At 53.6% G+C, this 26,375-nt stretch overlaps 1 protein-coding gene across 3 annotated transcripts in view; it reads left to right on the top strand.

Annotated features, from left to right (window-relative positions):
• Positions 1–26,375, top strand: part of KCNN3 (potassium calcium-activated channel subfamily N member 3) — a 153,639-nt gene that overhangs the window by 21,660 nt on the left and 105,604 nt on the right. For all 3 annotated transcript variants that reach the window (XM_081304976.1, XM_081304978.1, XM_081304977.1), the window contains exon 2: positions 23,979–24,074. In XM_081304976.1, coding sequence (XP_081161102.1) covers positions 23,979–24,074 — 96 coding nt within the window. The remainder of the gene's footprint in view (positions 1–23,978; positions 24,075–26,375) is intronic.

Genomic DNA, 26,375 nt, shown 5'->3' with positions numbered 1-26,375 from the left:
GCCCTTGGGGGGGGGGCAGTGCAGCGAGGCTGGGGTCCACCTTGGCCCTGTTGCATCTTCCCGTGGCCAGTGTGGTAGGCCCCGCAGGGAGAAAAGCAGAGACCTCTCGGGTTCTGGGGCACGGGAGTCCGTCTTCTGGATCTGCTCCCAGAGGTGGGTGCCCCTGGTTCCAGTTGAGGCCTTCTTGGAAGGAGGTGGCTGTCTGGGGTTCCTGAGGCTGAGCAGCCAGGCTGAGCCCCGCCCACAGGCACTTCCCAGAAACTTGTGGCTCTGTCACCATGTTGGCTGGGTGCTGGGGAGTTGGCAGGATAGAATGCAGGAATGGCAAACAGGTTTTATCTGGGTGTCAACTCGGAACAATTGGTTCCCGTCCAGTTGCCAGGAGGGCTGTGAGGAGAAGGGTGGTGAGGTGCTATCTGAGCTGCTGGGTGGGAAGAGTGCGGGAAGACTGACTGGGAAGGAGGCGAGGCCCTGGCTGTCCCTGGGGCAATGGGAGGAACGTGGAGGGACAGGGTTCAATTGAAAGGGAATGATTCTGACTTCTTTGCGCCACATTTCCTCCTCCCTTAGATGCAGGTAACAATGTTGCCTTTCCAACCTGAGAGGGTCACTGTGGGCACTGGGTATGAGAGCAGTCGGAAGCACTTTGTAAAACATTAAAACTGAAGACAATGCAAAGTGGGGGTTGGATGTGATTGAGTTGCCAAGGAACCCAAAGAGACTTCACCATATGACATCTACGTCTCTCCTTCCTCTTCCTCCCCGGGGACACTGCGTGGTCTGAGCATGCCAGGCACTCGACTGCCGTGACCTGTGACCCGGGCGCTTGATAGACTCTTGGCTAAAGTGTCCACTAAGTGTTTGGTCACGTTTCTGACATGGACTCTCTCCCCAACTTCAGATTGAAGGACTGTGTTTAACGAAGAAAGGACAGGAATCTCTCCCTCTAGAACCTTGGGTCGGGCTCTCCATTAAAGGTAGCAAAATTGCTTTATAAAGTCTAAAAGCTTGACAGGAGCACGTACTAATAATGCATGAATTATGCAAATCTGTGTGTAGTCACTTGATTTGCATAATGGAGGGGCTGGAGGAGGGGTGGGAGGGGAGAGGAGTGGGGGTGGGGCTCCCGCCCAGATCTGGGTCTACTGGGGAGCCCCACCACCCCTGGGGTGGCGCTTGCTCCCCACCTCCCTGCTGGCTGAGCCTCTCCCCACCAGGCCTGTCCTCTGTCCCTCCATGGCCACCCCTCCTGCTGCCAGTCACCCAGGCAGGCCCTGGTTTTCTGAGGAGCTGCCTTCATTAAATCTCCCAGCCGCCCCTCGGCGCAGACAGCTTTCCCGAGAAGTCCCCTGGGTTGTTATTTCTCCGTGTCTGTCTTGCTGAAGCGTTGGACTTTGTGAAGTGCCGTCTGGAGTTGTAACTATGGCCGAGTGCCTTTTTCTCGGGCTCTCTGGGAAGTGAGAGTGAGGTGGCTGGAGCAGGGGACCCCCCACCGGAGCCGCCTGGATTCTCTCTGGGTGTTTCTGACCCTGGCTTTGGAGGGGTCAGTCTCCGACTGGAAGAGGCCTCCCCTTCTGCGTTTTCCTTCCAGCCTGCGCAGCCCTTGCTCATCTCAGGGCTTTCAGATGTGATGAGGGCCGGGGTGGGGCCTGAGGGCACCTGAGACCTGAGCCCAGGGGCGCTGCCTGAAATCTTAGGATGTGGGGGGCTCTGGCTGGGGGTGCTGGGAGCCAACCAGCTGGGGAGGTCTCGCAGGCTGGGAGGGGCCAGGCAGCTGGCTTTCCCCAAAATCACTGTTACTTTCTGGATAAATCTGTATTTTGCTCAGTGGAGGGATGTCAGGGGCCGGCCCTGGCTGAGGAGTGGGCAGGTGTGGGGACCTGGTGTAGTTCCTGGAGCAGCTGAGCACAGTGTCAAGGCCCCAAACAGGCTCAGCCCAATTAACACACTTGTTAAGCACCAAGGTCACGGCCCGGGGGTCATGCAAGGGCCTGGGACCCGGGAGACATAAAAGCACTCTCATTTATTGAGCGCCTACTGTAAGTACTCAGCTCTGTGCTAAGCCAAATATATATATATATATATATTTAATTTTTTTTTAAATATTTTTTTTAATATTTATTTTTTAGTTCTCGGCGGACACAACATCTTTGTCTATATGTGGCGCTGAGGATCGAACCCGGGCCGCACGCACGCCAGGCGAGCGCACTACCGCTTGAGCCACATCCCCCGCCCCTATATTTAAATTTTTAAATGTGTTCTTTTTAGTTATACATGACAGTGGAGTATATTTTGACATATGATACATACATAGAGAGTGACTGCCCCTTCTTGGGGTTGTGCATGAAGTGGAGCTACACTGGTAATGTGTTCCCAGATGAACGTAGGAAAGTTACGTCTGATTCACTCTCCTGTCTTTCCTGTCCCCGTTTCCCTCCCTTCTCTTCATTCCTCTTTGTCTGATGGACGAACTTCTCTTCTTTTCTCTCCTCTCCTTATTGTGTGTTAGTATCCACACATCAGAGAGAACATCTGACCTTTGGTTTTATGGGATTGGCTTATTTCACTTAGCATCATAGTCTCCAGTTCCATTCACTTTTTTTTTTTTTTTTTTGTGTGTGTGTGTGTGTGTGGTGCTGAAGATTGAACCCAGAGCCTCGTGCATGCTAAGCAAACACTCTACCACTGAGCCACATCCCCAGCCCTTCAGTTCCATCCATTTAATGGCAAATGCCACAATTTCATTCTTCTTTATGGCTGAGTAATATCCCATGTGTGTATGTACCACATTTTCTTCATGCATTCATGTGTTGAAGGGCACCTAGGTTGGTCCCCTAGGTGAACTGAGTTGCTATAAGCATTGATGCTGCAGTGTCACTATAGTGTGCTGATTTTAAGTCCTTTGGGTATATGCTGAGGAGAGGGATACCTGGGTCAAATAATGGTTCCAGATTTCCTGAGGAATCTCCAGACTGCTGAGCCAGGTGTCTACGTGTGTCGTGTCATTGATGTTTATAAGAACTTCATGAAGTCACTGCTGTTATTGATCCGTTTCATAGAGCAGTAAGTCAAGGTCATGTGGCCAAGAAGTGGCAAGCGGGGCTCTTAGGATGTTCTCAAAGCCCGATCTCCTGGCTTCGATGCCTGGCACTTCTGGGGTCAGGCCTGGCCATTCCCTAGGGGCCCTCTGGTAGCAGGGGTGTGAGCAGAAGGCGAGTGTGGTGCAGAGTGACAGATGCCGGGGAGGGGACGGGGAACCAGCGGCAGGGAGCATCACTGTGTCAGCCGGAGCAGGAGCAGGATTGTGCCTGGCCCTTGGGGACTGGGAGCAGCAGGTCAGGGGCTGGTGGGCAGTGGGAGCTTTCAGGTGCTCACAGCCTCCCCTGCCTCGCTCCTGGGGACACCCGCAAGGAGGCACTGACAGACTTCCACTCTGAGCTGCTGAGGACGGCCCCAAGGCTGGACCGATGGGGGTGGCTGGTGAGGGGGTGGCCCCAGGGCCCTCCCCTAGGCTGTATGTCCGGCAGGTGTGCTGACCTACCAGTCTGACCAGATGGCCCCCAGAACCAGGGACGGTGGGCACCCGAACTGGCTGTGGACCCTTTCTGTTTGGGGTGAGGCCATCATAAGCTCTGCGGAGGAAAGGCCTGGGGGGACCCTCCTAGATTATGTCGTCCCACCCCACTGTCACATAGAGGAGGACTCTGAGACCCAGAGTGGGCAAGTGACCTGCCTCAAGTCACACAGCCAGTGAAGAAATGGACCACAGCACTTCCGGTTCAGAGTGTTCTTGCTCATCCCTGGATTCTGCCCGCGCCAGGCTCCTTGCCCTCTGGTCATCTGTCTTACATCTTACCATCTTGTGTGTGGTTCCCTTGTACCATCCCAAGGAGATGCTCTTGGGCCAGGCCTGGGCTTTGTTCTGGAGAGATCTTCAGTGGCACTGTCTGTTGAGGACGGAGCAGAACCTGCGGATCCCACAACTTCTAGGAGGCCCTTCACGGGCTCCCTGCCCCCAGGCCCAGCCTTGCACACACCCTTCTGCCTGACTCCACATCTCGCCCTGCTCACCATCAAAGGTGCCTGGAGGGGCTCTGGCTCTGGGGTCGGGTGGGGGGACAAGTACGGAGCAGACAGAGCTGAAAGACTCTGCAGAAAGGTAGACGCGAGGGGCTCCTTGCTGGAATCACAGAGGTGGGGACCAGGCCCCTGGCTCGGTGCTGACCATCTGTGGGACGTCAGGCAAGTGCCGGAACCTGCGTGCCAATTTCCTCACTAGGAGGACAGATGACATGAGCATCATTGCTCAGGGATCCCCAGGCTTTGCTTCATTTTGGAATCACCCTGGGATCTTTAAAAAAAAAAAAAAAAGGCTGTGCTTGGCTCCCAGCTGCTGGGTTCTGATTTCATCAGTTCAGGGGGCAGCCTGGATGTTGGGAGGTTTTGAAAAACTCCCCCTTGGTGATTCTAGTGTGTAGCAAAGTTTGGGAGCCAGTGTCAGGGTTTGCTGGGGATGAAGGGAGAGGTGCAGGGGCCCGGGAGAGCTTGATGTATGCAGACGGTCATCGTCCATCTCACTGCCCCTCGCTCCATGCAGGTGGGGTCTGGCCGGGGAGGGAGGGGTTCATTTTTATGCCATGATGGGTTGGTCTTGAGTGCTGACCTTCAAGTGGCTATGAGTGGTTGGTCTTTACCCAGAAAATCCCCTCCTGTTCTCTGGGCTACCCTCGGTCTTCCAGCTAGGCACCCGGGTTCTGATGAAGCTGGGGTGCTGAGAGGTGCCCTGAACACCTGGCGGGCCTCCCCCGAGGTCCCCTGAAGGCGTCTGGGGGACAAAGGTGGAGGACCCTGGTGTGCGTCTGGACTGGGCGACCTGACAGGGAGCCTGGGGGAGGGCTGTGGGGGGCAGAGGCAGAGGGGGCTCCTGTGAAACTCCCCTCCTTCCCCTTGGCACCGGGTGAGGCTCTGCGACCTGAGTGGAGGCTGGGAAGGAAGACGGCCTCCGATTCCCTAGCTGTCCCCACAGGAAGTGGTGCATCACTGGGGCTGACAGGAAGGAAACGGCCCTGCTGCAGGGAGGGAGGGAGAATCCTGGCTGGGGCTGAGGGAAAGGGGTTTGCTCTGGAAGCTGTTGGGTCCCCGGTGAGGACGGTGAGGATGCTTTCCCCTCAGGCAATTTCCGATTTCTGGGCTTCTTTTCCTTTGAATGACAAAGATTAGGTCTCACTAATGAGGAGCAGGGAAGCAGGAGGGGCCTGTGAGATTGGAGAGGTGGGAGCCCTGGGCTTTTAATCAGTCTTTCCTCCCAGCTCCCTGCTTCAGGGAACTGGAAGGTGACAAAGCATTTTGTGATCTCAGGCACCACTGTTGCCTCTCTCCACCGACTGTACCTTTTGCACAAGGCCTTTAGGATCACTAAACAATCACTTGCCAAATCCTATCCAAAGCACCCTCAGAATAGGCGCCTTTCATAAAGTCTATCACCTTTAAGCCAGCATAAACCTGTGAAATTTGTACATTTCTTCTAAAGCATCTCTACAAATTTTACCATATTGAAATCACCACCCGGTGACCTTTCAGGAAATACTAGATAAATTGCAAGAGCTAAATAGACAAACCAAATGGAGTCAGGACAATTGCCAGGGCCTTCCCGGGCAGGCTCTCTAGAGGGCCTTAGAGATCCCTGATTCCCTGCAACCCCCCCCCCCCCAGCTCTGGGACCCGCCCCTGCCCCTCGGCCCGTGACCCCACCCAGCTCCGGGCAGAGAGGAAGCAGCTCTGGTATGTGGCTCGGCACCTTGTCCGTCTGTGTTTGTCTCCAGGCTCCATCCTTCAAAACACTCCCCCCAGCCACCAGAGCTTCTAGAAGTGCTCTTGGGGGTGGTGGGGCTGCCATCCTGGGCAAGCGACAGATGGTCCTTGGCCTTGCCAACCAAGAGCTGAGCTGGGGTCTGAGCCCTGTGACCTTCCCAGTGGAGCATTCTCCGTGCCATGCCAGCGCTTGGTCCCCTGGGCGTCAGGACCCATTCTTTTGCAAGCCCGGCTCCAGCCTGGCCATGTTCTGCTGCCTGGGCACCTCCCTGCCCTGCCATTTGGTGGTGCACAGGGGGTGAACACCAAACCCGTCTTTCATGTAGGGAAAACAATGTGGGAGGCCTGTGAAATCACATCACTTGGAGCCCTCAAGGGTTCCCTGGAGACTCGCGGCTCCTTTGGGCTGTGGGAGCCCCTCACTGTCTTCCTCTGGGCACCTGCCAGGGCCCCGGAACAGTGATGGGGTGGCAGGGTGGGGGGTGGGCACGGCTGCTGCCCGAGGGCTGCTAATTGCTGTTTACTCAGTGGCCACGGTCACATGTTTGTGGGCTCATTTCATGGATAAGTGAACTTAGTCACCAGCCTGGCTACTGAGCCATCACGGTTCCGTGACCTGTGTCCAGCATCGGCAGGAGGTGCTACTCGGGTCCCCTAGGTCGCGGTTGCTGTTTTCCTGGTGAAGTTACCACCTCACCCGACCTCGGCTGTGGTCAGAGACCCCACCACCCTCCAGCACAGGGAGGGACGGAGGGAGAGCAGAAAGGAAATCAGAGGTTACAGACTACACTGCGCGGTTGTCCCCTCTGTAGTTAAATAGCGTCACGAGGCACAGGGCACTATCAAAGTGTCCCAGGTTCATTCACTCTTTAATTTGATAATTGATTCCACAAACACTAATGGAGTTGGGCACTCTGCTGGATGCCGGGGGCTGGGAGACACAGCAAGATGGCAGAGACCTGGCTCCCTCGCTCAGAGACCCCCGGATTGGTATGCAGATACCGAATGCATTAGGTTGTTCCTCACTGGGCGACTGCATCAGGTGGGGGTGGCAGCTTCGGGAGGGTGGGGCAGTGGGAGTCTTAAGAGGGAGCAGGGTCTTAAAAGTTGACTAGGAGTGTGATAGACGAGAGAGTGTGATAGGCTAGGCGTGGTCTAGCCAGCACATGCAAAGGCCCAGTGCAGAAAAGATAGAGTGCGCTTTTGAAGGATTGGGACTGGTCACTCCCCCTGGCCAGAGTCCATGTTGTGAGTGATCTGTGGGGCTGGAGAGGTGGGCAGGGCTCAGACCAGTATCTCACTTAGGGCTTCGCCTGTGTCCCAGGAGCTGTGGGGAGCTGCCGAGTGGTTTTAAGGAGTGGGGTGCGTGGTTTGGTTTTTACATTCCTTGCTGTGGAATCTACAGGTAGCAGAAGGAGGGTGAGGTCCAGGGCACGTGGTTCTAGATCCGCATCTCACAGCTAGGCGACTGAGGCCAAGCGGGCATCCGTGTCCTGACCTGTAACGTGTCCCTGCCTGACATTTTCCTGTCCCGTGGCCGCCTCCATCTTTGGCCCCACACCCCTGGTTCTGTACGCATCCGTCCACCGCTGGCCACCTGATCTCCATCTCCTGGCTGTCCCCCGCCGTCGTCAGCAGCTGGCGGCAGCTGGAGGGAGAGGTGAGTCCTCCGGGAAGAATGTGCACTCCTGACCCCTGTGGTCCACCCACAGCCCGGCAGGGACACCTTCCTTCCTCCTGTCCTCTGTCCACCGGGTGCTCTGCTGCTCACAGCCCTGGGCCAGCTGGGTCTCTTCAATGAAGCAGTCCACTCCCTGAGCTTGCCCCTCTTCCACCAGGCCCCCAAGTGACAAGAAGCAGCTGATGCAGGGTGGCCACCTGGTAGTCAGTGACATCTGTGTGGAGAGACGACAGTGCATCTGGCCGGTGGCCCTGACCCGGGTCTGGGGTGTCCTCTGTCAACCTCTGGAGGGGTTGCCTGCACTGGTTCTTCCTGCCCAGGGACCCCGGCGGCCACTCTGAGCAGCCCTTGAAAGAGCCATGGCAGGGGCACCACAGCACCATGCCTTCCCTGCTCTCCCAGCCCGCTCTGTGCGCTGGGGAGGAGCCCCGAGGGGTTGGCCGGGCTCTCTGTTTTCCTCCGTCTTTGATCACAGCTGTTATAGTTAAAGGCTTAAACAATGGGCTCTAAACAAATAAGTATCTGTTTAGTCAGTGGGATGTGGAAATTAAAGGTGACTCAGATTGCAAGGTCCCAACTCTAAGTGCTATACCTGATGATCCCGTCTGCGGTGGAGTAGTTTTGCTTGGTTCTCCTCTCCTTGGGAACACAGCATGGTATTGCCTTCACTCATTCACTCATTCATTCATTCACTCATCCACTCATCCACTCATTCTCTCATTTATTCATTCATTCACTCATTCACTCATCCACTCATCCACTCATTCTCTCATTCATTCATTCACTCATTCACTCATCCACTCATCCACTCATTCACTCATTCATCCAGCATTTACTGTGTGTGTGCCAGGTCCTGTGTAGGGGATGGGGATGGAGAGACAGATAAGACCCAGTCCCTGCAAGCTACAATCTGAGGTGAGCACTCACTGGGAGTCCAGGGGCTGCAGGATCTCAGGGGTTCTACAGTTTCATTCGGAGCTCTACTCTTCTTTTGGAGGGGAGGGTACTGGGGATTGAACCCAGAGACGCTCTACCACTGAGCTACATCTCCCATCTTTTCTACTTTTTATTTTGAAATAGGGTCTCGATAAGTTGCTGAGGGTCTCCCTGAATTCCCCAGGCTGGCCTCGAATTTGTGATCCTCCTGCCTCAGCCTCCTGAGTCACCGGGACGGCAGGGGTGTACCACTATTTCCAGCCAGAACTCTACTCTCTAGCTGGCACTCTGGAAGCCTATTCCTGGAAAACAGAAATAGTGCAAGAGGGAAGAAATGTGGGTGCGGACAGTGAGACGAGGGTGAAGGGAGGAAAGGAGAAAGGAGAGAAAAGGAACAGCAGACTCCCATGAGAGAGAGAGACTCCAGGCAGCGCCCAGTGCCCAGCGGAGACTTAGAGCCAAGGGCAGCAAGAGCTGCAATATTGCTTCACTTGAAGGTGGAACCTTCCAGCTTCTTCAGCATGCAGCTGGAGGATAGAAGACTCTGAGTCTCCATGTTTGTGTATTTTTTTATCTGGACACACTCCTCTGAAAGCCCCCCTCCCCCTTCTGTTAGTAAGTCACCTGAAACATTCGAGGTAGATAAAGGACGGGTCTGTCTGGCAAACACGTTATCTGGCGTATTTGGCCAGGTTCCTTGGGGTGCTGTCCCATATACCTGGCCATGGGGTTGTGCTAGACCACAGAGACCCGAGGGTCACATCCCAAACTCTTATGCAGGTCACACCCGCAGGTCTGTGGAGAGGACTGGGAAATGTTTTGGCAGCAGAGTGTTAGAAGAACTGGGGCTTTCCCGTGTGACCTTGGGTGATGGCTTAAATAAGTCACGCCTCAGTTTTTATGTCAGTGAGATGGGAGTGGCTCTCCCTATCTCCCAGGGATCAAATAGGAAACTGTGCATAAAAGTACTTTGTAAACAGGAAAGCCCTAAACTGACGTCCAGGACACAATGAATCAGTGGCAAGTGTATTCTGATAATCAGCCCTCTCCACGGGTACAGCCTTTTCTGTGCTGAGGAATTCAAGCCACCAAGGGTTAAAGCAGGCTGGGCCCATGACTGCGATTGTCCATCATTGATGGAATAAACCTTAAAGGAGTGACATATAATGGCAATTAATCCAGGCACTTTGACACTGACTTGCTAAAAATAGTGTCTACTAATAATTACTTTGATTTGGCAAAATGATGCCTGTCCATGAGCCCGGCTGGGGCAGGATGAGCGAAGGTCTGCTGGAGGTGATGCTGCAGCCCACCACGGTGGGGTATGGAAGCTGGGAGACGGGGGCAGAAGAGCAGGGAGGAGCCCCAGTTCCCTCAGACCTCACGTCAGCAAATGCTGTCCGTATAGGGGGATCAACTGGGACCCTTTGAGAGTATCATGTTAATAGTTACACCAGGTAACATGCACTAATGACTCCCGGGTAGCCGGGATGTCCCGTCGCCCTACTCGTGGCCTGCACTAAGCGCGTGGGAATGCTGACAGCTACAGAGCGTTCCCACATTGGTTGTCTGCTCTGCCTCATGACAGCCCTGGGATCGAGGAGTGTTGCTCTCACTTCATGGATGTTGAGACCGGTGATGCAGCCGAGTGGTTCGGCTGTAGGCCATGGCCTGGCTTTCCCAGTGGCTGACCCCAGGCAAGTAGAGGACAGAGAACCAGAATCAGGAGCGCTGCGGCTGGGGGAACAAACGGAGCTCAGAGGGGAAGAATCTGCAAAGCTGCTTGCACGGAGCGGGTGTTCACATCCGTGGACAGAATGGGATGCAGGTCTCAGCAGGGACTGTGCCCAGGGCTTGTCTGTCTTGGGCAATCAGGAGGCTGGAGCTTCAAGTCTGACTTCTCTACCTCCAAGCTCCGTGATCTCGGAAAACTATGTAAACCGCCTCATGCCTCAGTGTCCCCACTTGTCCACTGGGGACGGTGACTTGAGATCCTAAATGGAAATGGATGGATGGACTCAGGGTCTGTCATGCAGCAGGCCCTCAGCAAACCCTCGTAGAGTTTGTGTCTGGAGAGTTCCCAGAAGCAGTGCCCTTCAGCAGGGCACCAGGGACCTCCTTCTACCTTAAAACAGCTTGAAGTGGGACCAATCAAGGGGGACTGAGCTGCTGCCTTGATTTGAGGAGGCCTCAAGTTCTTGGGGGAAGGAAGGAGATAAAATAAATCCATGTAGGAACCGAGAGATTCCTGGACTCTCCCGGGCTGTGGATAGTCTGGACACGAGGCGGGGACTTCAGGTCCTGCCACCCCTCGAGGTTCTGCCCTCCCGGCCAGTGGCCCCGACCTTCTGGGCCCTCTAGTGAGCTTTCTCGGAGAGGCCCAGTGACATGGGTGGCATTGATGGTGCTCGAAACAAAAGGTAGGCAGGTTGGCAAGGGTTTGGTGCCAGAGAACCTGTGTGTGTGAGAGGAAGGTTCCAAAAGTAACCACCTCCAGCCTATTAATAGCCGTGTTTGGTCTCTACCTCTTCTATCAACACCATCCATCATATCCCAACAATTGAAGAGCCGGTGCCAAATGGTTAGGAGTTAACCACGCGAGGCTGCGCCGGGTTTCTGAAAAACAGAGTTTCCACTCCTTCTGCGGCGCTGAGCTGCCAATTGTTTCGTGCCAACTGGTTATTTTTCCAGACCATTTCCCTGTATTTATGTTTAAGCTTTTGTGTTTTTAAGCGAAAGGAAGATGGAGAACCTGGAGAAGGGGATTGTTATTTCTCCCGATTTGCCCTTGAACGAGCCACGGGAGAAATGTTCCTTTTTTTTTTTTTTCAAACCTGAAGCGAGATCCTGCAGAGGCTGGAGACAGGGGTCTTGCCCTCTCCACGAGGGTTGGGGACAGTGGCAGGAAGAAGGGGCCTTTGGGAGAAAGGCCAGCCGAGCCTTGGTAGACGAAGGGCAGGGCTCTCCCTGGGTGTGGCCTCGGGAGGGACGGAGCCCTTCTCTGGGCCTTGGGTTCCTGGTCTGTAGGATGGGGGGGTTGGATGAGCTGCCTTCCAGAGAAGTCTGGATGTGGGGGGAGGACGCACTGCCTCACGTTGGTTGGCAGGACCATGGGAATGGGGGAGAAGGGAGACGCTTCTGCCCCCAGAACACAAGAAACTCCCAGAAGCCTCCAGACAGACGGGGCTGGTCTTTATCTGGGAAACTCCAGAGCAGCCTTCAGAGACGTCTGCGGAGCCTGCCAGGCTCTCGTTCTCTCACCATATGTGATTTCTGGGGATCTTGAAATTTTCATTTGGCCCAAACATTGCCAGACTCGAGGGATGGTTCTGCCCAGAGTGGGGACGGGAGCGGGTTTGCCTCCCAGGTGGGGAGTGGTCGGTGTTCTCCACCTGGAATTCTCCCAGGCGGTCGGGAGGTACAGATGGGGCTGTGGTGTGGCTTCGGTGCCTCAGCGGCTTCTGGTGCAGACGGGTAGGAGCAGGGGTCTCGGGAGGAGAGAGGGGGTCGAGCTGGAGCGGGGTCTGTCATTTTAGCAGGCTCTGCTGTGTCATGAATACGGAGGTGTGTTCCTCTGTGGCTGTCAGGTGGTACAAATCCCCAGCCTCATTTCACTGCAGATGAACGTGGCCAGCTCCTCGTAATTAGCTGACCACAGATACTGCAGGAAAGATGGGATCCTGTGTGCATGTTGCGGGCAGATGACGGGCAGATGACTGGAGCAGGGTAGGGTGACCGTGGACCCAGGCCTGGGCCGGTCAGGCTGGGAACCTGTTGGCTGGGACTCACTGCTCTCTGCAGAGCCAGTCGATTTCCTGCTGCTTTAGTGGTTTGGGGGCCAGATAGGTTTTAATAAGAGAAAAGGAAACTGCTTCAGAGCAAGCCACCCAGCAAGCACACGCATTTGTTTTAAATAGTCTAGAACACTTAAGAAAAGGGGAACTTCTGCACTCTGGATGGAATACAGGGAGGATGACCCTGGCAAAGGGAGCAGTGGGTGGCTGCAATCTTCCGGCAGGACTGAGTCATACCTGGACAGTGGATGAGGGTCAGGGTTTGGGGACTGCACCCCAAAGCTGGCAGGAGGAGTACTGGGGCTGGGACAAGAGATCTTCTGTCTGCACCTCCGAGGTGAAGGTGTGGTGTGGGGATCTTCAGACCTGATGTGCGGTGGCAGGAATGCAGTCATCACAGCTGGAGAAGGGATTTTCTTATTTTTCTTTTTGGGACTAGGGATTGAGCCCAAGGGTGCTTAACCACTGAGCCACATTCCCAGCCCTTTTATATACATTTTTTTATTTAGGGACAGGGTCTCGATGAGTTGCTTAGGGCCTCGCTAAGTTGCCGAGGCTGGCTTTGAACTTGCGATCCTCCTGCCTCAGCCTCCTGAGCCGCTGGGATTACAGGTGTGCACCACTGTGCCGGGCAGTGGGGGTTTTCTGACACCATTGCAGCTGTGTGATTGGAGACTGGCCGAGAGCACTCGCTCCCACAAGTGGGGGAAGATGGAAGATAATCGGCCACAGATTGCTTGTTGGAGAAGGACCCAGAGTGAGCAGGTGACAGATCTGAAGGTGACTTCCAGGATAGGGATTCAGACTTTTGGAGAACAGAGGAGTTTAGCGTCTGTGGTAGGAAAGCCAGATGGGCGGGGCTGCCTGCCCCTATGACGCTGGCCTGGGAGCCCCAAGCCTGGGCTCTAAGGTTTGCTCTAAAACAGGGTGCTATCTGATGGAGGGAAAGCCAGCCTCCCTGGGCTCAGAGTCCTCGTGTAGAATGAGGGGTGGGGACTAGCTGAACTCTAAGGGGACCTCTGGGTGTGGCCTTCTATGAGATCCCTGTGTGTCTATTTGTGTGTGGGGGCTCACTTGGTGAGAAAATTGGCATAGACACCTGTGGTACCCTAGATCAGGACTTCACAGAGGCATTTGTTTGGCCAAGCACCTGAGAAAAAATCCTGCTGAGGCAGGAGGATTGCAAGTTTGAGGCCAGCCTCAGCAGTTTAGCAAGACCTTACTTATAAACAAACAAACAAATAAATCTGGGGATGTATCATCTCAGTGGTAAAGTGCTCCTGGGTCCAATTCCTAGTACCCCCCAAAAGTCAAAGCCATCCACGGTAGAACCTCTTAAGGGCTGCCTTGAGAGGAAGTGAGTTCCCAGTCTCTCTGGAGGCCATCGAGCAGAGACCGGATGATCACGTGGCAGGAACCTCACATAGGTGAGCCATTAGACGATATGGCTTTTAATTTTCTCCAACTCCAAGAGTCAGGGACTCATTGCTTCTGTGTCTGACCATCTGTTTGATGGTGTCTCAGAGCTTCGACGGCAGCCCCACCTTCTGGCCCCCACCTTAGGGCAGCTGGTGTCTCTCCCGCACATTTTGGCATCAGAAATCTTCCCTGAAAGCCTAGTGCTTCCGCCTCACCTTCAGGGATCTCAGTGAATTGTTTGGGGTCAGGGTCAAGATCCCTCATTTCCAGGACCTGGGCTGGGGTGCCTGACGGGCGTCTAGCCGAGCTCTGAGCCCTCAGGAGGGGGGAGACACAGCCCCTCCGGTTTCACATGGAGCTCACAAGTTGGAGGCTGTGGTTTGGTTTCACGTCCTGCCTAACAACCTTTGCCCGATGCCTGTTGTGTTCTGGAAGAGTCCCAGTGGGCCGGGTTTGACCACCTTAGGAGCAGGAAGCACTGAACAGCCTTTCAAAAGAGCTGGTCATGAGTATATCCACCTCCTGCCCTGAACACCGGGCCTGGCCTCGGCAAGCACGGGATGGACGTTTGGTTTGTGGACTCTTGGCCCATACTGTGAGCGGTCAGGAAAATACATCATAAGAAGTGTGCAGGAGGGAGGGAGTTCACCATGCGCCCGGTCCCCTCTGCCCAGACCTTGTAAAGAAAACCCTCTCCTTAATTGCAATTCTGTTTGTGGCCTGAAGGGGTGACCCGGGCAACTTGATATTTTGGGAGCAGTGGTCTCCCAAGTGACCTTTTCTTGCTTTCCTCAGGGTCAGTGGCACAGTGGGAGAGGCAGGGCCTGGGGAGGATCATTTCCTCCTAATTGGTGTCCTGGTCCTCACGCTGGCTGCCCTAAACATAACCAGGCCACCCTCTGCTGAGACCTGAATGTCCTTGTTATTAACTGCATGATGTCCCTCAGACCTCAGCTCCCACCTCCATCTGGAAGTGACAAAGATGAGGGCCACAGGGAAGTGCCCCAGGCCAAAGTCACTTTGTGAGTTTTATTCTGAGACCGTTGGCTCCCCTCAGTTGGTCAGCATTTCCCGTCTGTCCCCCGTGCCTCACCAGGCCTGGGCCACACTTGCAGCAATGACACAGGCCTCCAGCCCTGACCTCGGCTGTTCACTGTCCCCCCTGCCGCTAAGCCACTGAGGTTTCATGGTGACACAGTTGGGGCCTGGTGCCAGCCAGGAAGGCTGTTGCTTCCCGAATTGCCACAAGATTCCCTGCCAGACCTCAGCTGCAAGAGTGCAGGTCTTTGGGTCAGTCTTGCCTGGGCTCAAATCTAGCCTCTCCCACCTCCTTGCCCAGGGACTGTGGGCAACTGGCCAATCCTCGCTGGGCCTCGGAGCCCTTACCTGCACCCCGGGTCCATGCAGCAGTTTTGAGGAAATAACATGGTGAATGCAGTGCCTGACCCACGGCCAGTGCGTGGTCCCTGTCAGTCGTCTGATGCTGGGGACTGAACTCAGGGCCGTGCCCATGCCGGGCCAGCGCTCTCCTCTGAGCTCTGTTCCCCGCCCGTCGGTGGTTCTTGGCATCATCTCCTTTAGTTTTCATGAATTTGGATATTCAGGATAGAAGCGGTTAGCTGCTTGACACGTCTCTAAATTTTGCTCCCTTCGTTCAAATATCAACATTTAATATTTAGGGACCTACTGTGGACAGTCGTCTGAGGGGGGAGACAGGGTAGAGCAGATGGAATCTGAACCTGCCTTCGGGGTCTTGCTTTCTGACGGGAGTGCAGACAACGCACGGCGTCGGAGTGACAGTGGGCTTAGACGGTGATATGTGCTCTTGTCACCCAGCTGGGGCAGGGCCGAGAGGGCCACGGACACCAGGTGTGGTCAGCCTCAGGAAGGGCCCGGCGCCCAGCAGGGGTCAGTGGGTGTTCGGCACTAGATTTATATTTGGGGTGATGTTTAGGCAAATGGCAGCCCCCAGCTGAGATGATGGGCCTAAGAACCTCGGGCAAGGATGGTAATTGGGGAGCGCCTAAGACTGGGCCCAAGAAGCCATCTACTCCCGGGGACAGATCGGACCCCCACCTAACGCCGGTCAGCTGCTGCATAATGACACGGCTGGGTCTGATTCGAGGAGGACAGTGGATGAATTGATCTCAGCTCTTTGTCACCTGGAATATGCCTCCCGCATTCCCCAGGGGTGTGGTGGGCGAGCCCAGAACAGAAGCAAGTCAGAAGAAGAAAAGGTGGCTGTGAGGTCGCGTCCCCTCTGCAGCTCCCGGACCTGTGGTGGACATCGCATCCCCACAAGGGGCTCAGGAAGCTGGAAAATGAGCCTGGAGCCTGGACCCTGAGATTTGGATGTGGCAGTCCACTGTGGCAGGTGCTGGGAAGGAAAAAGTCCCCCGGCTCCACCTCTGCACAGCCCAGGACCCAGGGTCTGTGAGAGGAGAGCGCTCAGAGCCCTTCGCCCCGGGTCAGCCGCTGGCCTCCTGTCACTCTTGGGATGGAGGGAGACTCAGCTGCCTGTCCAGGGCCACCTCCTCTCGTCCTTGCCACATGCCAGCCAGGAGCCCAGAGGAAATGCTTGCAGATCTTCCCGGGCAGTCTGCTTCCCGGCCATTTTTGACTATTCCAGCCCTACTGGTCCTCAGGGACCCCTCCTGCCTCTTTGCTGCCCTGCACTGGGGCAGGACCCAGCCCTCAGGGAGAGGCGTGGGGTGTGATGGGAGGGGTGGTGGTGCAGAGGGCAGCCCCTGGGGTGAGCTTCTGGGAGCTCTTGCTCAAGATTGAGGCTCAGCAGGCTCAGGGTGGGGGGTGGGGAATCCTCGGCATCTTGCACTGTGTCTGGACTCACAGGGCTCCGGGGAGAGATGTGTGTGGATGAACAAGGGAATGTTTGGCCCACTGTAGACTGTCAAAGGTGTCTTTCTGAAATGCTTGGAGGTATCTTTGTAGATTGTTGAAACCATCAAATGCTGATACTGGAGGTGTATTTAGCAGCGCAGGACCCAGGACCAGCTATTTCCCGCTGGGATCTGTGTGGAAACAGAAAGGGTATTTGGCCACTGAAGAATGGGAGCATTTCTTTGCATGCAAAAAGAAGATGTTTTATTTTTTCTTTTCTTTATTTATTTTTTTCTTTTATTTTTTTAGTTGTCAATGGACCTTTATGTTATTTATTTATATGTGGTGCTGAGGATCGAACCCAGTGCCTCACACAAGCTAGGCAAGGGCTCCATCACTGAGCCACAACCCCAGCCCCATATGTTTTGGTTTTAATGTACATTATCTCACATGCAGCCTCCAACGTCTGTGGGTTGTAAGTCTCCATCTCATCTGAGGATTCCTGGTTTTCAGAGTGGCTCAGTGTCATGTAGCTAATAAGTGGCAAATACATGATTTGAATTCTGGCCTGCTGGTTTCAAATCCCATGTAAGGAAGAAATGACAAAAACCCTCTTTGGAGCCAGGCACGGTGGCACGGATCTGTAATCCCAGAGATTTGGGAAGCTGAGGCAGGAGGATTGTGAGTTCAAAGCCAGCCTCAGCAACTTAGCGAGGCCCTGAGCAACTCAGCAAGATCCTGTCTCTACATAAAATATAAAAAATGGCTGGGGATGTGGCTCAGTTGTTAATCACCCCACTGGGTTCAATCCCCAGTACAAAACAAAAACAAACACAACAACCACCACCACCCCTCTTTGGTCTCCATGGTTAAAAATAGGAGCCTCATCATGGTCTGTGGAGCAGATGGCGTCAGTGAGTTTTGTGGCTGATCTTCATATCCACAATTTCATCATGTATGGAAATGCGGGAGGGGGATTAATTTAAGAAGTAATTAATGTTTGGAATGTCCCTTTTTACCTGTGTGTGTCACGGCCCATCATGCGCAACTGTATTTCAGGGAATAGTTAGTCCCAGAGTCTTTCCCGCGGGGGACTGAGGTGTGGAAGAGTGAAGTGACTGTCCGAGGCCAGGCGTTGACCAGAGGCGGCTGCGGCCCACTGCTCCCCCTGAAGCCACGCGCAGGGCTCTCCTCTTGTTTGGGGCAGCTGGGTGCTGGCACCTCCTTCTCAGGCATGTCAGAGGGGACAACTCGGCCTGCTTGCTCCGTTCTCAGGAAGACGGGACACAGAGGGCCTGAGCCATTCCAGGCCGTGAGTGCCTCCAATAGGATTCTACTGTAGGAGCCCCGGGGAGGTGGCTGGCGGGTCCATGACCACAAATGAAATCAGGGAGCTGGACCAGGGCTAAGACTCTCGAGCCCGAGGGGGAAAGATCAGAAGCTGAGGTCACAGGAAGGGCGGTGCGGGCACAGGGCAGAGGAAGGCCCTGGCTGTGGGCTGGCGAGAGAGCCCCCGATCCAGGTCTCCCTGGAGAACAGCTACCAGGAATGTCCCTTCCCCCGCCCACACAGGAGGGACTGGCTTAATCCGTGTAGCATTAATTAGCAAGAGTGTCTAATTAGGACAACCATTGCAGAACCACAGAATTAAGCTGGTGCCGAATGTCAATCAATTTGGGAAGCTCTCCATGAAACTGAAGAAAAAGTTAGTTGACCTTATTAAACAGAAAAGATTTCTAAATCAATTATTTCCTGAACTGAATTCACAAAACATAGAGATGTCAGGAAGGTACACCGGAACTTAATTCAGTAAATAGGGATTCTAGACATTATCATCTGTTTCCCTTTGGGGAAACAGTGACAGAAATCTTGAATGGACCCCATATGCGCGCGCGCGCGCACACACACACACTCAGAGGGCATCGGCTTGGTCAGGGAAGGAGCCTACACACTCTCTTCTCAGTCAAGTCTGCAAGTAGAGTTTTCTGTTGGTTCCAAGGCTGCAAACAATAAAACATATTTAGAACTTCACAGTCTCTGGGAAGATCTACTGTAATCATTACGGTTTTGGCCTGTCTTTGGAAGCTACAAGACGGGCCAAGACAGCAATTTATATGGCTGGCTCTGCGGCAGGGGACACACTCCATCACACTCTGAACCGCCTCCAGGGAGGAAGGACTGGAGCAGATCTGAGAAGCTTCACTGCAGAAATTGGAGGGCCAGCAGAGCCTGCGGAGGCCAGCTGGGTGCTGGGGCCCTGCTCAGAGCCTGGTGGCAGATAGATCTGGGGGTAAAACCCGACTTCTTCAGATCCCGACTTTGCCATTTGTTGGCCATGCCCTTGGACAGCTTATGTAACCTCTTGGAGCCTCCGTTTCCTCCTCTGTAAAATGGGCGGATGATGCCCACTTTGCATGGTAGGCCTCTGTCACACTCCTTTATTACAGATTATTGTCATCATTGAGAAGTCACAGATCTGTAGAGCCCTGGCTCATGGTTTGGGCAGAACAAGGACCACATGGATGGGGGGCATCTCCCAGGAACATGGCTTGACCTCCCGACCTGCTAGGAGCTTCCTCTGGAGTGCCCGGGGGTGGAGCCAGACTCCTCTGGGATGACAGGGACACATTGTCTCATAAAAAACCTAGGACATCTTTCTTTTCTTTTCTTTTTTTTTTTTTGGTACCAGGGATTGAACCCAGGGATGCTTAACAACTGAGCCACATCCCCAGCCCTTTATAAAATATCTTTACTTTAGAGACAGGGTCTTGCTAAGTTGCTTAGGGCCTCACTAAGTTTCTGAGGCTAGCCTCAACTCACCATACTTCTTTCTTGGCCTCCAGAGTTACTGGGATGTCACACGGGCACCACCGTGTCTGGCAGCCTGAAGCACGTTATGTAGAAAAATCTGGTCTATGGCTAAAATCTGGGTTAGTTTTGTGACCTTGGAAAAGTCATTTCAATTCTCCAACCCTGTGTTTTTTCATTATAATTTAGTACACAGAAGGAAGATTTGAGGTAAGTGTGTAAAGGACCTATTCCGAAAGCTCTCAATAAATGTTAGGTAAAAATAAAAGTGCTATTACTAAGTGCTTCCAAGAAGCACTTTTTAAGCACCTCTCATACTCAGAGCATCAGATAGGTTAGGGAGGTTGCGCGGTGTAATGTCGTTGTTATGCTGTGAAGCCACAGAGTCACCTGAGGTGGATAGGAAACCCTCAGTTCAGCCCCAGGGCTACAAGAGGCCCCTGGCTCCACTTGGCAGGATCATATAATCTCCCGCTGTGAGTTGAGAACAGTTACTGTTAGAGCACGGAATGGGCATCCAGTAAATGAAATGCAGTCTCTCTTCCTCTATCCCCACCCCAGGATGGGCTGAGGCTCCCGGGCACTCCTACAGTCACTCAAGGCACCGAGGGCACTTGCCACACCCCCAGTCCCTTTTTAATTTTTTATTTATTAACAGGGTCTCATTAAGTTGCTTAGGGCCTCACTAAGTTGCCGAGGCTGGCTGTGAACTTTCAATCCTCCTGCCTCAGCCTCCCGAGCCTCTGGGATTACAGGTGTGTGCCACCACGTCTGGCTCCAACATTTTCTATAGAAGTGTCTTTTAGTGACTCTATAGTGTTTCATCACTGTCTGCGCTGAGATTGAATGAACCGCTTGAATATTCTTGGGCCTTTAGGAATAAACGGCTTTAAATTATGACTTCCATCAAACGGGACACAGTTCCTATGCATCCTTGAGTGTGAGGGATTATCACTGTCAGTGAAAAGAGCTGGGTCACAGGGGAGAGACGTTGACCAGTTGGCTACAGGACTCCCTCCCGGAAACATGAGTCTCTTTTTAGTCCTTAAAGGAGAGAGTCGGGGCCCAGCAGGTGTGGCAGGCGCCCCACCATGTGGTGTATGGCAGCTAATTAGCCAGGCCTGTGCTGCTACTATCGCCCAAAGAACCGTATCAATTTTAGGCTTCACTGGAGTTCAGGCAGCAAAGATGATAATTGAACATCTTAGCAAATAAAAAACATTTCTGGTCCAGCCAGACTACTTCGACATGTTTTCTCGATATGAAAAAAGGGGGAGGGCTTATTATTATTATTATTTTTTTAATTGACGTGTGATGGGGAATGCAAGGAAATCTGCAAAGTATCAAGCATCTCCATTGATCCATTGCACAGCTTGGTCCCTGCAAAGATGGAGCCGGCCCAGGAGGCTGCACTGGCTAAAACTAAGAAGCAGATGGAGTTTTGCCTTTTAATGGAAAGCCTTCAAGTTTTAGGACAAATGGAAGAGGCTTGAAGGAGAGGAGACGGTATCTGGCCCTTTTCCCTTCACCTCTTCCTCTAAAAATGATGGAAATAGACTTGGATTCTGATTCCAGTTCATTTCTGCCAACAGAAATAAATTAGAGGCGGGGATGTGCAGCTGATCCCAAACTTTTCCTGGGGTAGGCGTGATGCTCCCCAGATGCTTTCAGACCCTTTTGAGATGAAGGGGATGGTCCATTTCTGGCTGGAAGCCGGCGTGAGCTCTCCCCAGGCCGTTGCTGCGGGGAAGTTCGTGGTCACAGAGTCCAAGCATCTCTGAACTCATTTCCTGCTCTCTTGAGCCCCAGCTCTATCTGGGGGTGGAAGGGGGTACTTCCAGCATCAAGTTGGGCTTCTAGAGATCAGAACCTTCTCGAAGGCAGAACTGGGTTCTGTTGATTTGTGTTCACATTGTGCCAGCAGAGCACCTGCGCCCCTTGAGACACATGTGCTCAGGAAGTGACAGCAAGCTGCGCTTCATCAATCTGTAGAACACGGAAGAGGCTAAAGGAAAACTGGATTCTGTTTAGAAAATATTTTTGTTGTATTTTCGTTTTCATGTTTTATCATTTGCAGTGCTGGGGATCCAACTGAGGGCCCCCAGCTTGCTAGGCATGTGCTCTCTCTCTGTGCTGCACCCCCCGCCCTAGACCATCTTCTGCACGGTGCAGACTGGGGACCTTCTCCACAGCTGAACAGCCCCATGCAGGGTAGAAAGTTGGAGTTTGTATATAAGCAAGACGAGAAACTTCTGGCACATCCTACAGTGTGAAGTACACTGTTGGGTACGTAGACGGTGCTCAACAATCGAAAAGTGGCTGAAATTGTTGTAAGAGTGAACAGATGAACAAGAAGGTCACTTCATTGGTTCTAGCTATCAAGTGGGACTTGACCCCGAATCTAAGAAATAAATGGTAAGATTGACAGAGACCAGTGAGGGCTGCTTTCACTGTCTCAGCCCATAGAGGATGGGTTGAGAGCGCAGACGTGGGCATCTGAGAGTCCTAGGTCCAAGTCCCAAGCCCTCCTCTTACACCAGTGGCTGCTATATGGGACAATGCTACCTAATCCTGCAGATCTCCGTCGAGTGTGTGTGTGTGTGTGGGGGGGGTGGTCTGGGGATTGAACCCAGGGTGCTCTACGATTGAGCTACATCCCCAACCATTTTCATTATTTATTTTGAGACAGGGACTTGCTAAGTTGCCCAGGCTGGCCTTTAACTTGTGATCCTCCTGCCTCACACTCCCTGGTCACTGGGATTACAGCCTGTGCCACCACGCCCACTGTCACAGCCGCCTTTGAATGCTTCTCTGACCTGTCCACAGGGACATTGCGCTTGCTTGACCTCTCCTAGCAATTCTATAGATCCTACTTGGCAATGTATCACATCTATCTTCAAAACACCTTCCACTGAGACATATCTACACATGTCTACAGAGTGATATCAACACAAATACTCAATGTGTCATGATCAAATCAGGGTAATGAGCACTTCTTTCTCCTTAAACATTACAATTTCTATGGCTGAATTTTATACTCTTCTACTAATTTTGAAATACATCATAGATGGCTATAATCATGGTTGCCCTGCTGTGCTACGGAAAACCAGAACAGAGTACTCCTATCTCACCATGTTGTGGTCCCTTGTTGTCTTAAGCTGCTTAAAGAATGTCTCACATTTTCCCCTGTTTCCCGTTGAAGAGTGGGAATAGTGCCTGGAGGTCAAGGTCCTGATTTTGAACTCTGGCATATGGTCACTCACCCCTCTGGGCCTCCACCTGTAATTAAGGCCGTAGGCTATTGTGAGGATGCACAGGTGAAACCACTTTGTCAACTGTGGTGGAGACTGCACTGGGTCTAGTCACAGTCCCTGAGGACAGAGGCCGTTCACTTCCTAGGTGGCATGCACCTCTCAGGACTTAGAGCACTTGGAAATGCTGCCAGGACCCACTGCCACTCTTGCTTGGGGCTGTGTTCCTGTCTTCCTTTGGGACTTGGAGCCAACTGTCCTTCCAGACTCCCGATGCTCAGGAGTGCACCAAATCCTAACCCAGCTTCTCGTTTGTGGACAAAAAGTCAACAAACAGAAATGGTGGCCAGCACTTACCGAGCCAGGCTTGGTTGTGGGTTCTCTCCGTATACTTGCCCCTTTCCCCCCAATGGCCCTGTGAGGTAGGAAATGATATTTGCTCATTTTATACATGATGCCACTGGGTGCAGAGAGGTATAGAAGTGGCCTGAGGTTACTCAGCTTTAAGTGGCTGTGTTAGGATTTGGACCCAGCAGATTGGCCCAGGAAATCATGCTCCTGAGCCAAGACCCAGGTTCTCTAGGTCACCCTGCCGCTGAAAGGTGCAGTGAAGGCCATGTGGCCACCCCTCCCCAGCCCTAGCAGGAGGGACCCCCAAGGGCCTTCCCCTGCCTCAGACCCACCTCTTCTCCCATGCTCACCCCACTTCTCCCTCCGGCAGTTCGTCTGCTTCTCTTGCCTCCCTCCCCTGCCCTTGGCCCAAGCCAGGAGACAGGAGTCTTTGCCAGGACATTTTTTTTTTTTTTAGATAATTTTTTTAATATTTATTTTTTAGTTTTTGGCGGACACAACATCTTTGTATGTGGTGCTGAGGATCGAACCCGGGCCGCACGCATGCCAGGCAATCGCGCTACCACTTGAGCCACATCCCCAGCCCCTTTGCCAGGACATTTTAATTCATTCCTTAAAGAACTGTGCATTATCAGAGATGGAAAGGACTTCAGCAATCCTCTAGTTCAGTGTGTTAAGAGAAAAACAGAGACCCAAACTGGCCTGATACCGATGCCCACGCCAGATAACAGCAGCACACAAAAGAGGATTACGTTCGTAGGACTTATGAGCATGAGGCAAAGATTCTGAATAGCACATCAGCAAACAGAATGCAGGCATGTATAGCAAGCATCATGCACCAGGCCCAAGTGGAGTTCATCTGGGAAGGCAAATATGGTTTCACCCTCAGAAGCAGAGGCGCAGCTGGGCGGCTGCTGAGACTTCAGGTCCAGGCACAGTCCAAGGCTCTTTGGTGGCTCAGGCGAACTTTGTGGCCCACCCTGCTCCCGGGAGGGACTGGTGATGGTCCCTCCTCCCCTTTGTACCACTTCAGAATAAAGCGAGACGCCTTTCCTGGCCTCCCTAATTCTCTTTCCATCTCTCCTGCAGGACTCCATGTTTTCGTTGGCCCTGAAATGCCTTATCAGTCTATCCACCATCATCCTGTTGGGGTTGATCATCGCCTATCACACCCGTGAAGTCCAGGTAGGTGCCCGCCTTCCCGCCTCATGCAGGGGCCCATCCTTTTGCCTTGGTCGGGGCTGAGCCGGTCCTCCCTGCCACAGAGCTACTGGGTGCCTTTACAACGTAATGTCCAGGATCTTAGCTCTTCTCTTCTGGTTTGGACCCTGGAGGGGGAGGGCATTGTGAGGTAGCCCCATGGTTTTAGGACAATGCGATGTTATCTTCATCTGGGGGCCTCCAGGGCAGACACATGGCTTCACAATCAGGGGTCACCCTGCTCTGGACCTTCTCTGAGCATCCTGAACTGTGAGAGTCCCTTGGACTTGCTTTTTCTTTCCGATCCTTTTCTGTTTTTTTTTTTCTGAGCTTGAGCCTCTGAATGAAAACCCTCAGCCAGGCAGACTGGTCTCTGTGTGCTCTGTACTCAACACGGGCGGGGAGTCTGCATTCTAAATGTATGGACACTTCCCCTGCAGACTCCAGACTGGCAGACAGACAGACAGAAGTCCGATGTGGTCAAGCAGGCCTGTTTCTTGCAGCCCCGGAGTGACTTGGCACCCAGAAAAGTGTTGACTTGGCTGACGTGGGAAGTCCACCTGGGTTGGGAGAGTCTGAGGAGGGAACAGGGCCTGAGGCAACCTGTCATGATAATGGATCCCCACCACCCCGCCCTGCAAGCCCATCTGCTCTGCTGTGGACCCGGGCAGGCAGAAGTATCCAGATGTTCTTTCTCACGTGGATGTGAATCTGGAAACCCTCCCGGTCCTTTGGCCAGAGGAGCATAGATGGATTCACATCTGGGTGGCAGGCGAGAGATTGATGAAGACCAGAACTCAGAGTCCGAAAAACTGGGGTTGAGTCTCTGCCACGACCTCTTCTCTCAGCATGCCGCCTGCCAGCTCCGTGACCTGGTGGGGTTGGTCTGTCCCTCGGGAGCGTGAGGGTTTTATTCCAGTCTCTCTGGGCCATTCTGAGGACGGACTGAGGAGGGTGGGGAGAAAGCCAAGTGTCGTTGTTCGGCCACACTGTGCAAACCTAGGTCCTGTTGTTCTCGTGTCTTGGGGTAGAGCGGTGGCACAGAGGCAGAGGAGGTACCTCCTGGTCCTAAAGACTTGACCTGCTCCTCCCGGGGTGTCGGGGCTGCTCTGGCCACAAGGGGTGCAGAAGCTTTGACTCCATGCCTCGTTGGCCAGGCTCCTGTCTGTTGATGACCAGGGGATTCTAGATGCTGCACTCTTCAGCCTCCGGAGAGTCTTAGGTGCTTGGGCTGAAGCTGTGCTCTGCGGGTGGGAGTCCAGACCCCAAGGAGCTTCGTTTCCGGAGTCCAAACTGGACAAGTGGGTGGACTTCACCCAGACCATTGTGCAGTAGACTCCAGAAGGGAGCCAGAGGATGGGCAGGGGGGAACTGGGGCTAAGGAACCAAGATAGGACAGGATGGCCACCACGCGATCCAGGCCAGCTCCCCACCCAGAACCAGCTGTGGGATCCAGATGGTCCCTCAGCCTCCGGGAGACCTCATCTATGGGAGTCTGTGCTGTTGTATGTCACCCTGCTCTTGTGGAAGGGTGCCACAGAGGACAAAGAGAAAAGGCAAATCATCAGACTCAGTTCAACCGCGGCCAGGGAGGGGGAAGAGGAGCATGTCTGGCGTCCACTCCACACTGTGTCCTGTTGGCCGGCTGCTTCCTCCTCCTGCTTCAGGGAGTGGGCAGGACAGAGCTGGGTCCTTCCTCGGATTCTCCTGGAGTCCTTGCTCCTATTCCTGGGCCTTCAGAACTGATCCGGCCCAGCTGCCGTGGGACCTCAGCTCTGCCCTGGTGGCAGGACCGTGTTGCTGGCAAGACAGCCCCTAGTGGGCACCTTTGCCCCACCCTTAGCTCATGGTGATCTGCTCCATCCCCAACCACAGGCAGCAGATGATTCTTCTTGGGTCACTTTTCATGATTTGAAGAAACAAAGTGGCTTTGAATCCTGACTCAGACACTTAAGCTAACTGAATGACCTTGGGCTGGTGACAACTTCTCTGGGCCTCAGTTTCCCCACTTGGAGTAGGACAGTCACCTCACCCGCTCTGCTGAACTCCTACCGGGGCTGGGAGCTATGGATAGTGGGGTTTCACAAAATGGGAACTTTTGTCCCCATCCTGTCACCTCTGCCCCACTCCCTCTAGTAAGGCCTTACCGTGTGTGCCAGCCGGCCAGCTGAACGGTCACTGTGACAATTGTCCTCACAACTGGCTGGCTTCCTCCGTCCCACAGTTTTAGCCCCTAGGACCCAGCTTCTTATCTCACCTGCGCCCACCCCAGGTGATGGAAGTCAC

This window comes from Spermophilus citellus (assembly GCF_964194105.1).
Source record: "Spermophilus citellus genome assembly, chromosome: 9".
Classification (NCBI taxonomy): domain Eukaryota; kingdom Metazoa; phylum Chordata; class Mammalia; order Rodentia; family Sciuridae; genus Spermophilus; species Spermophilus citellus.
The sequence above is the reverse complement of the archived record's forward strand: the minus strand, read 5'-3'. Positions and strand labels throughout refer to the sequence as shown.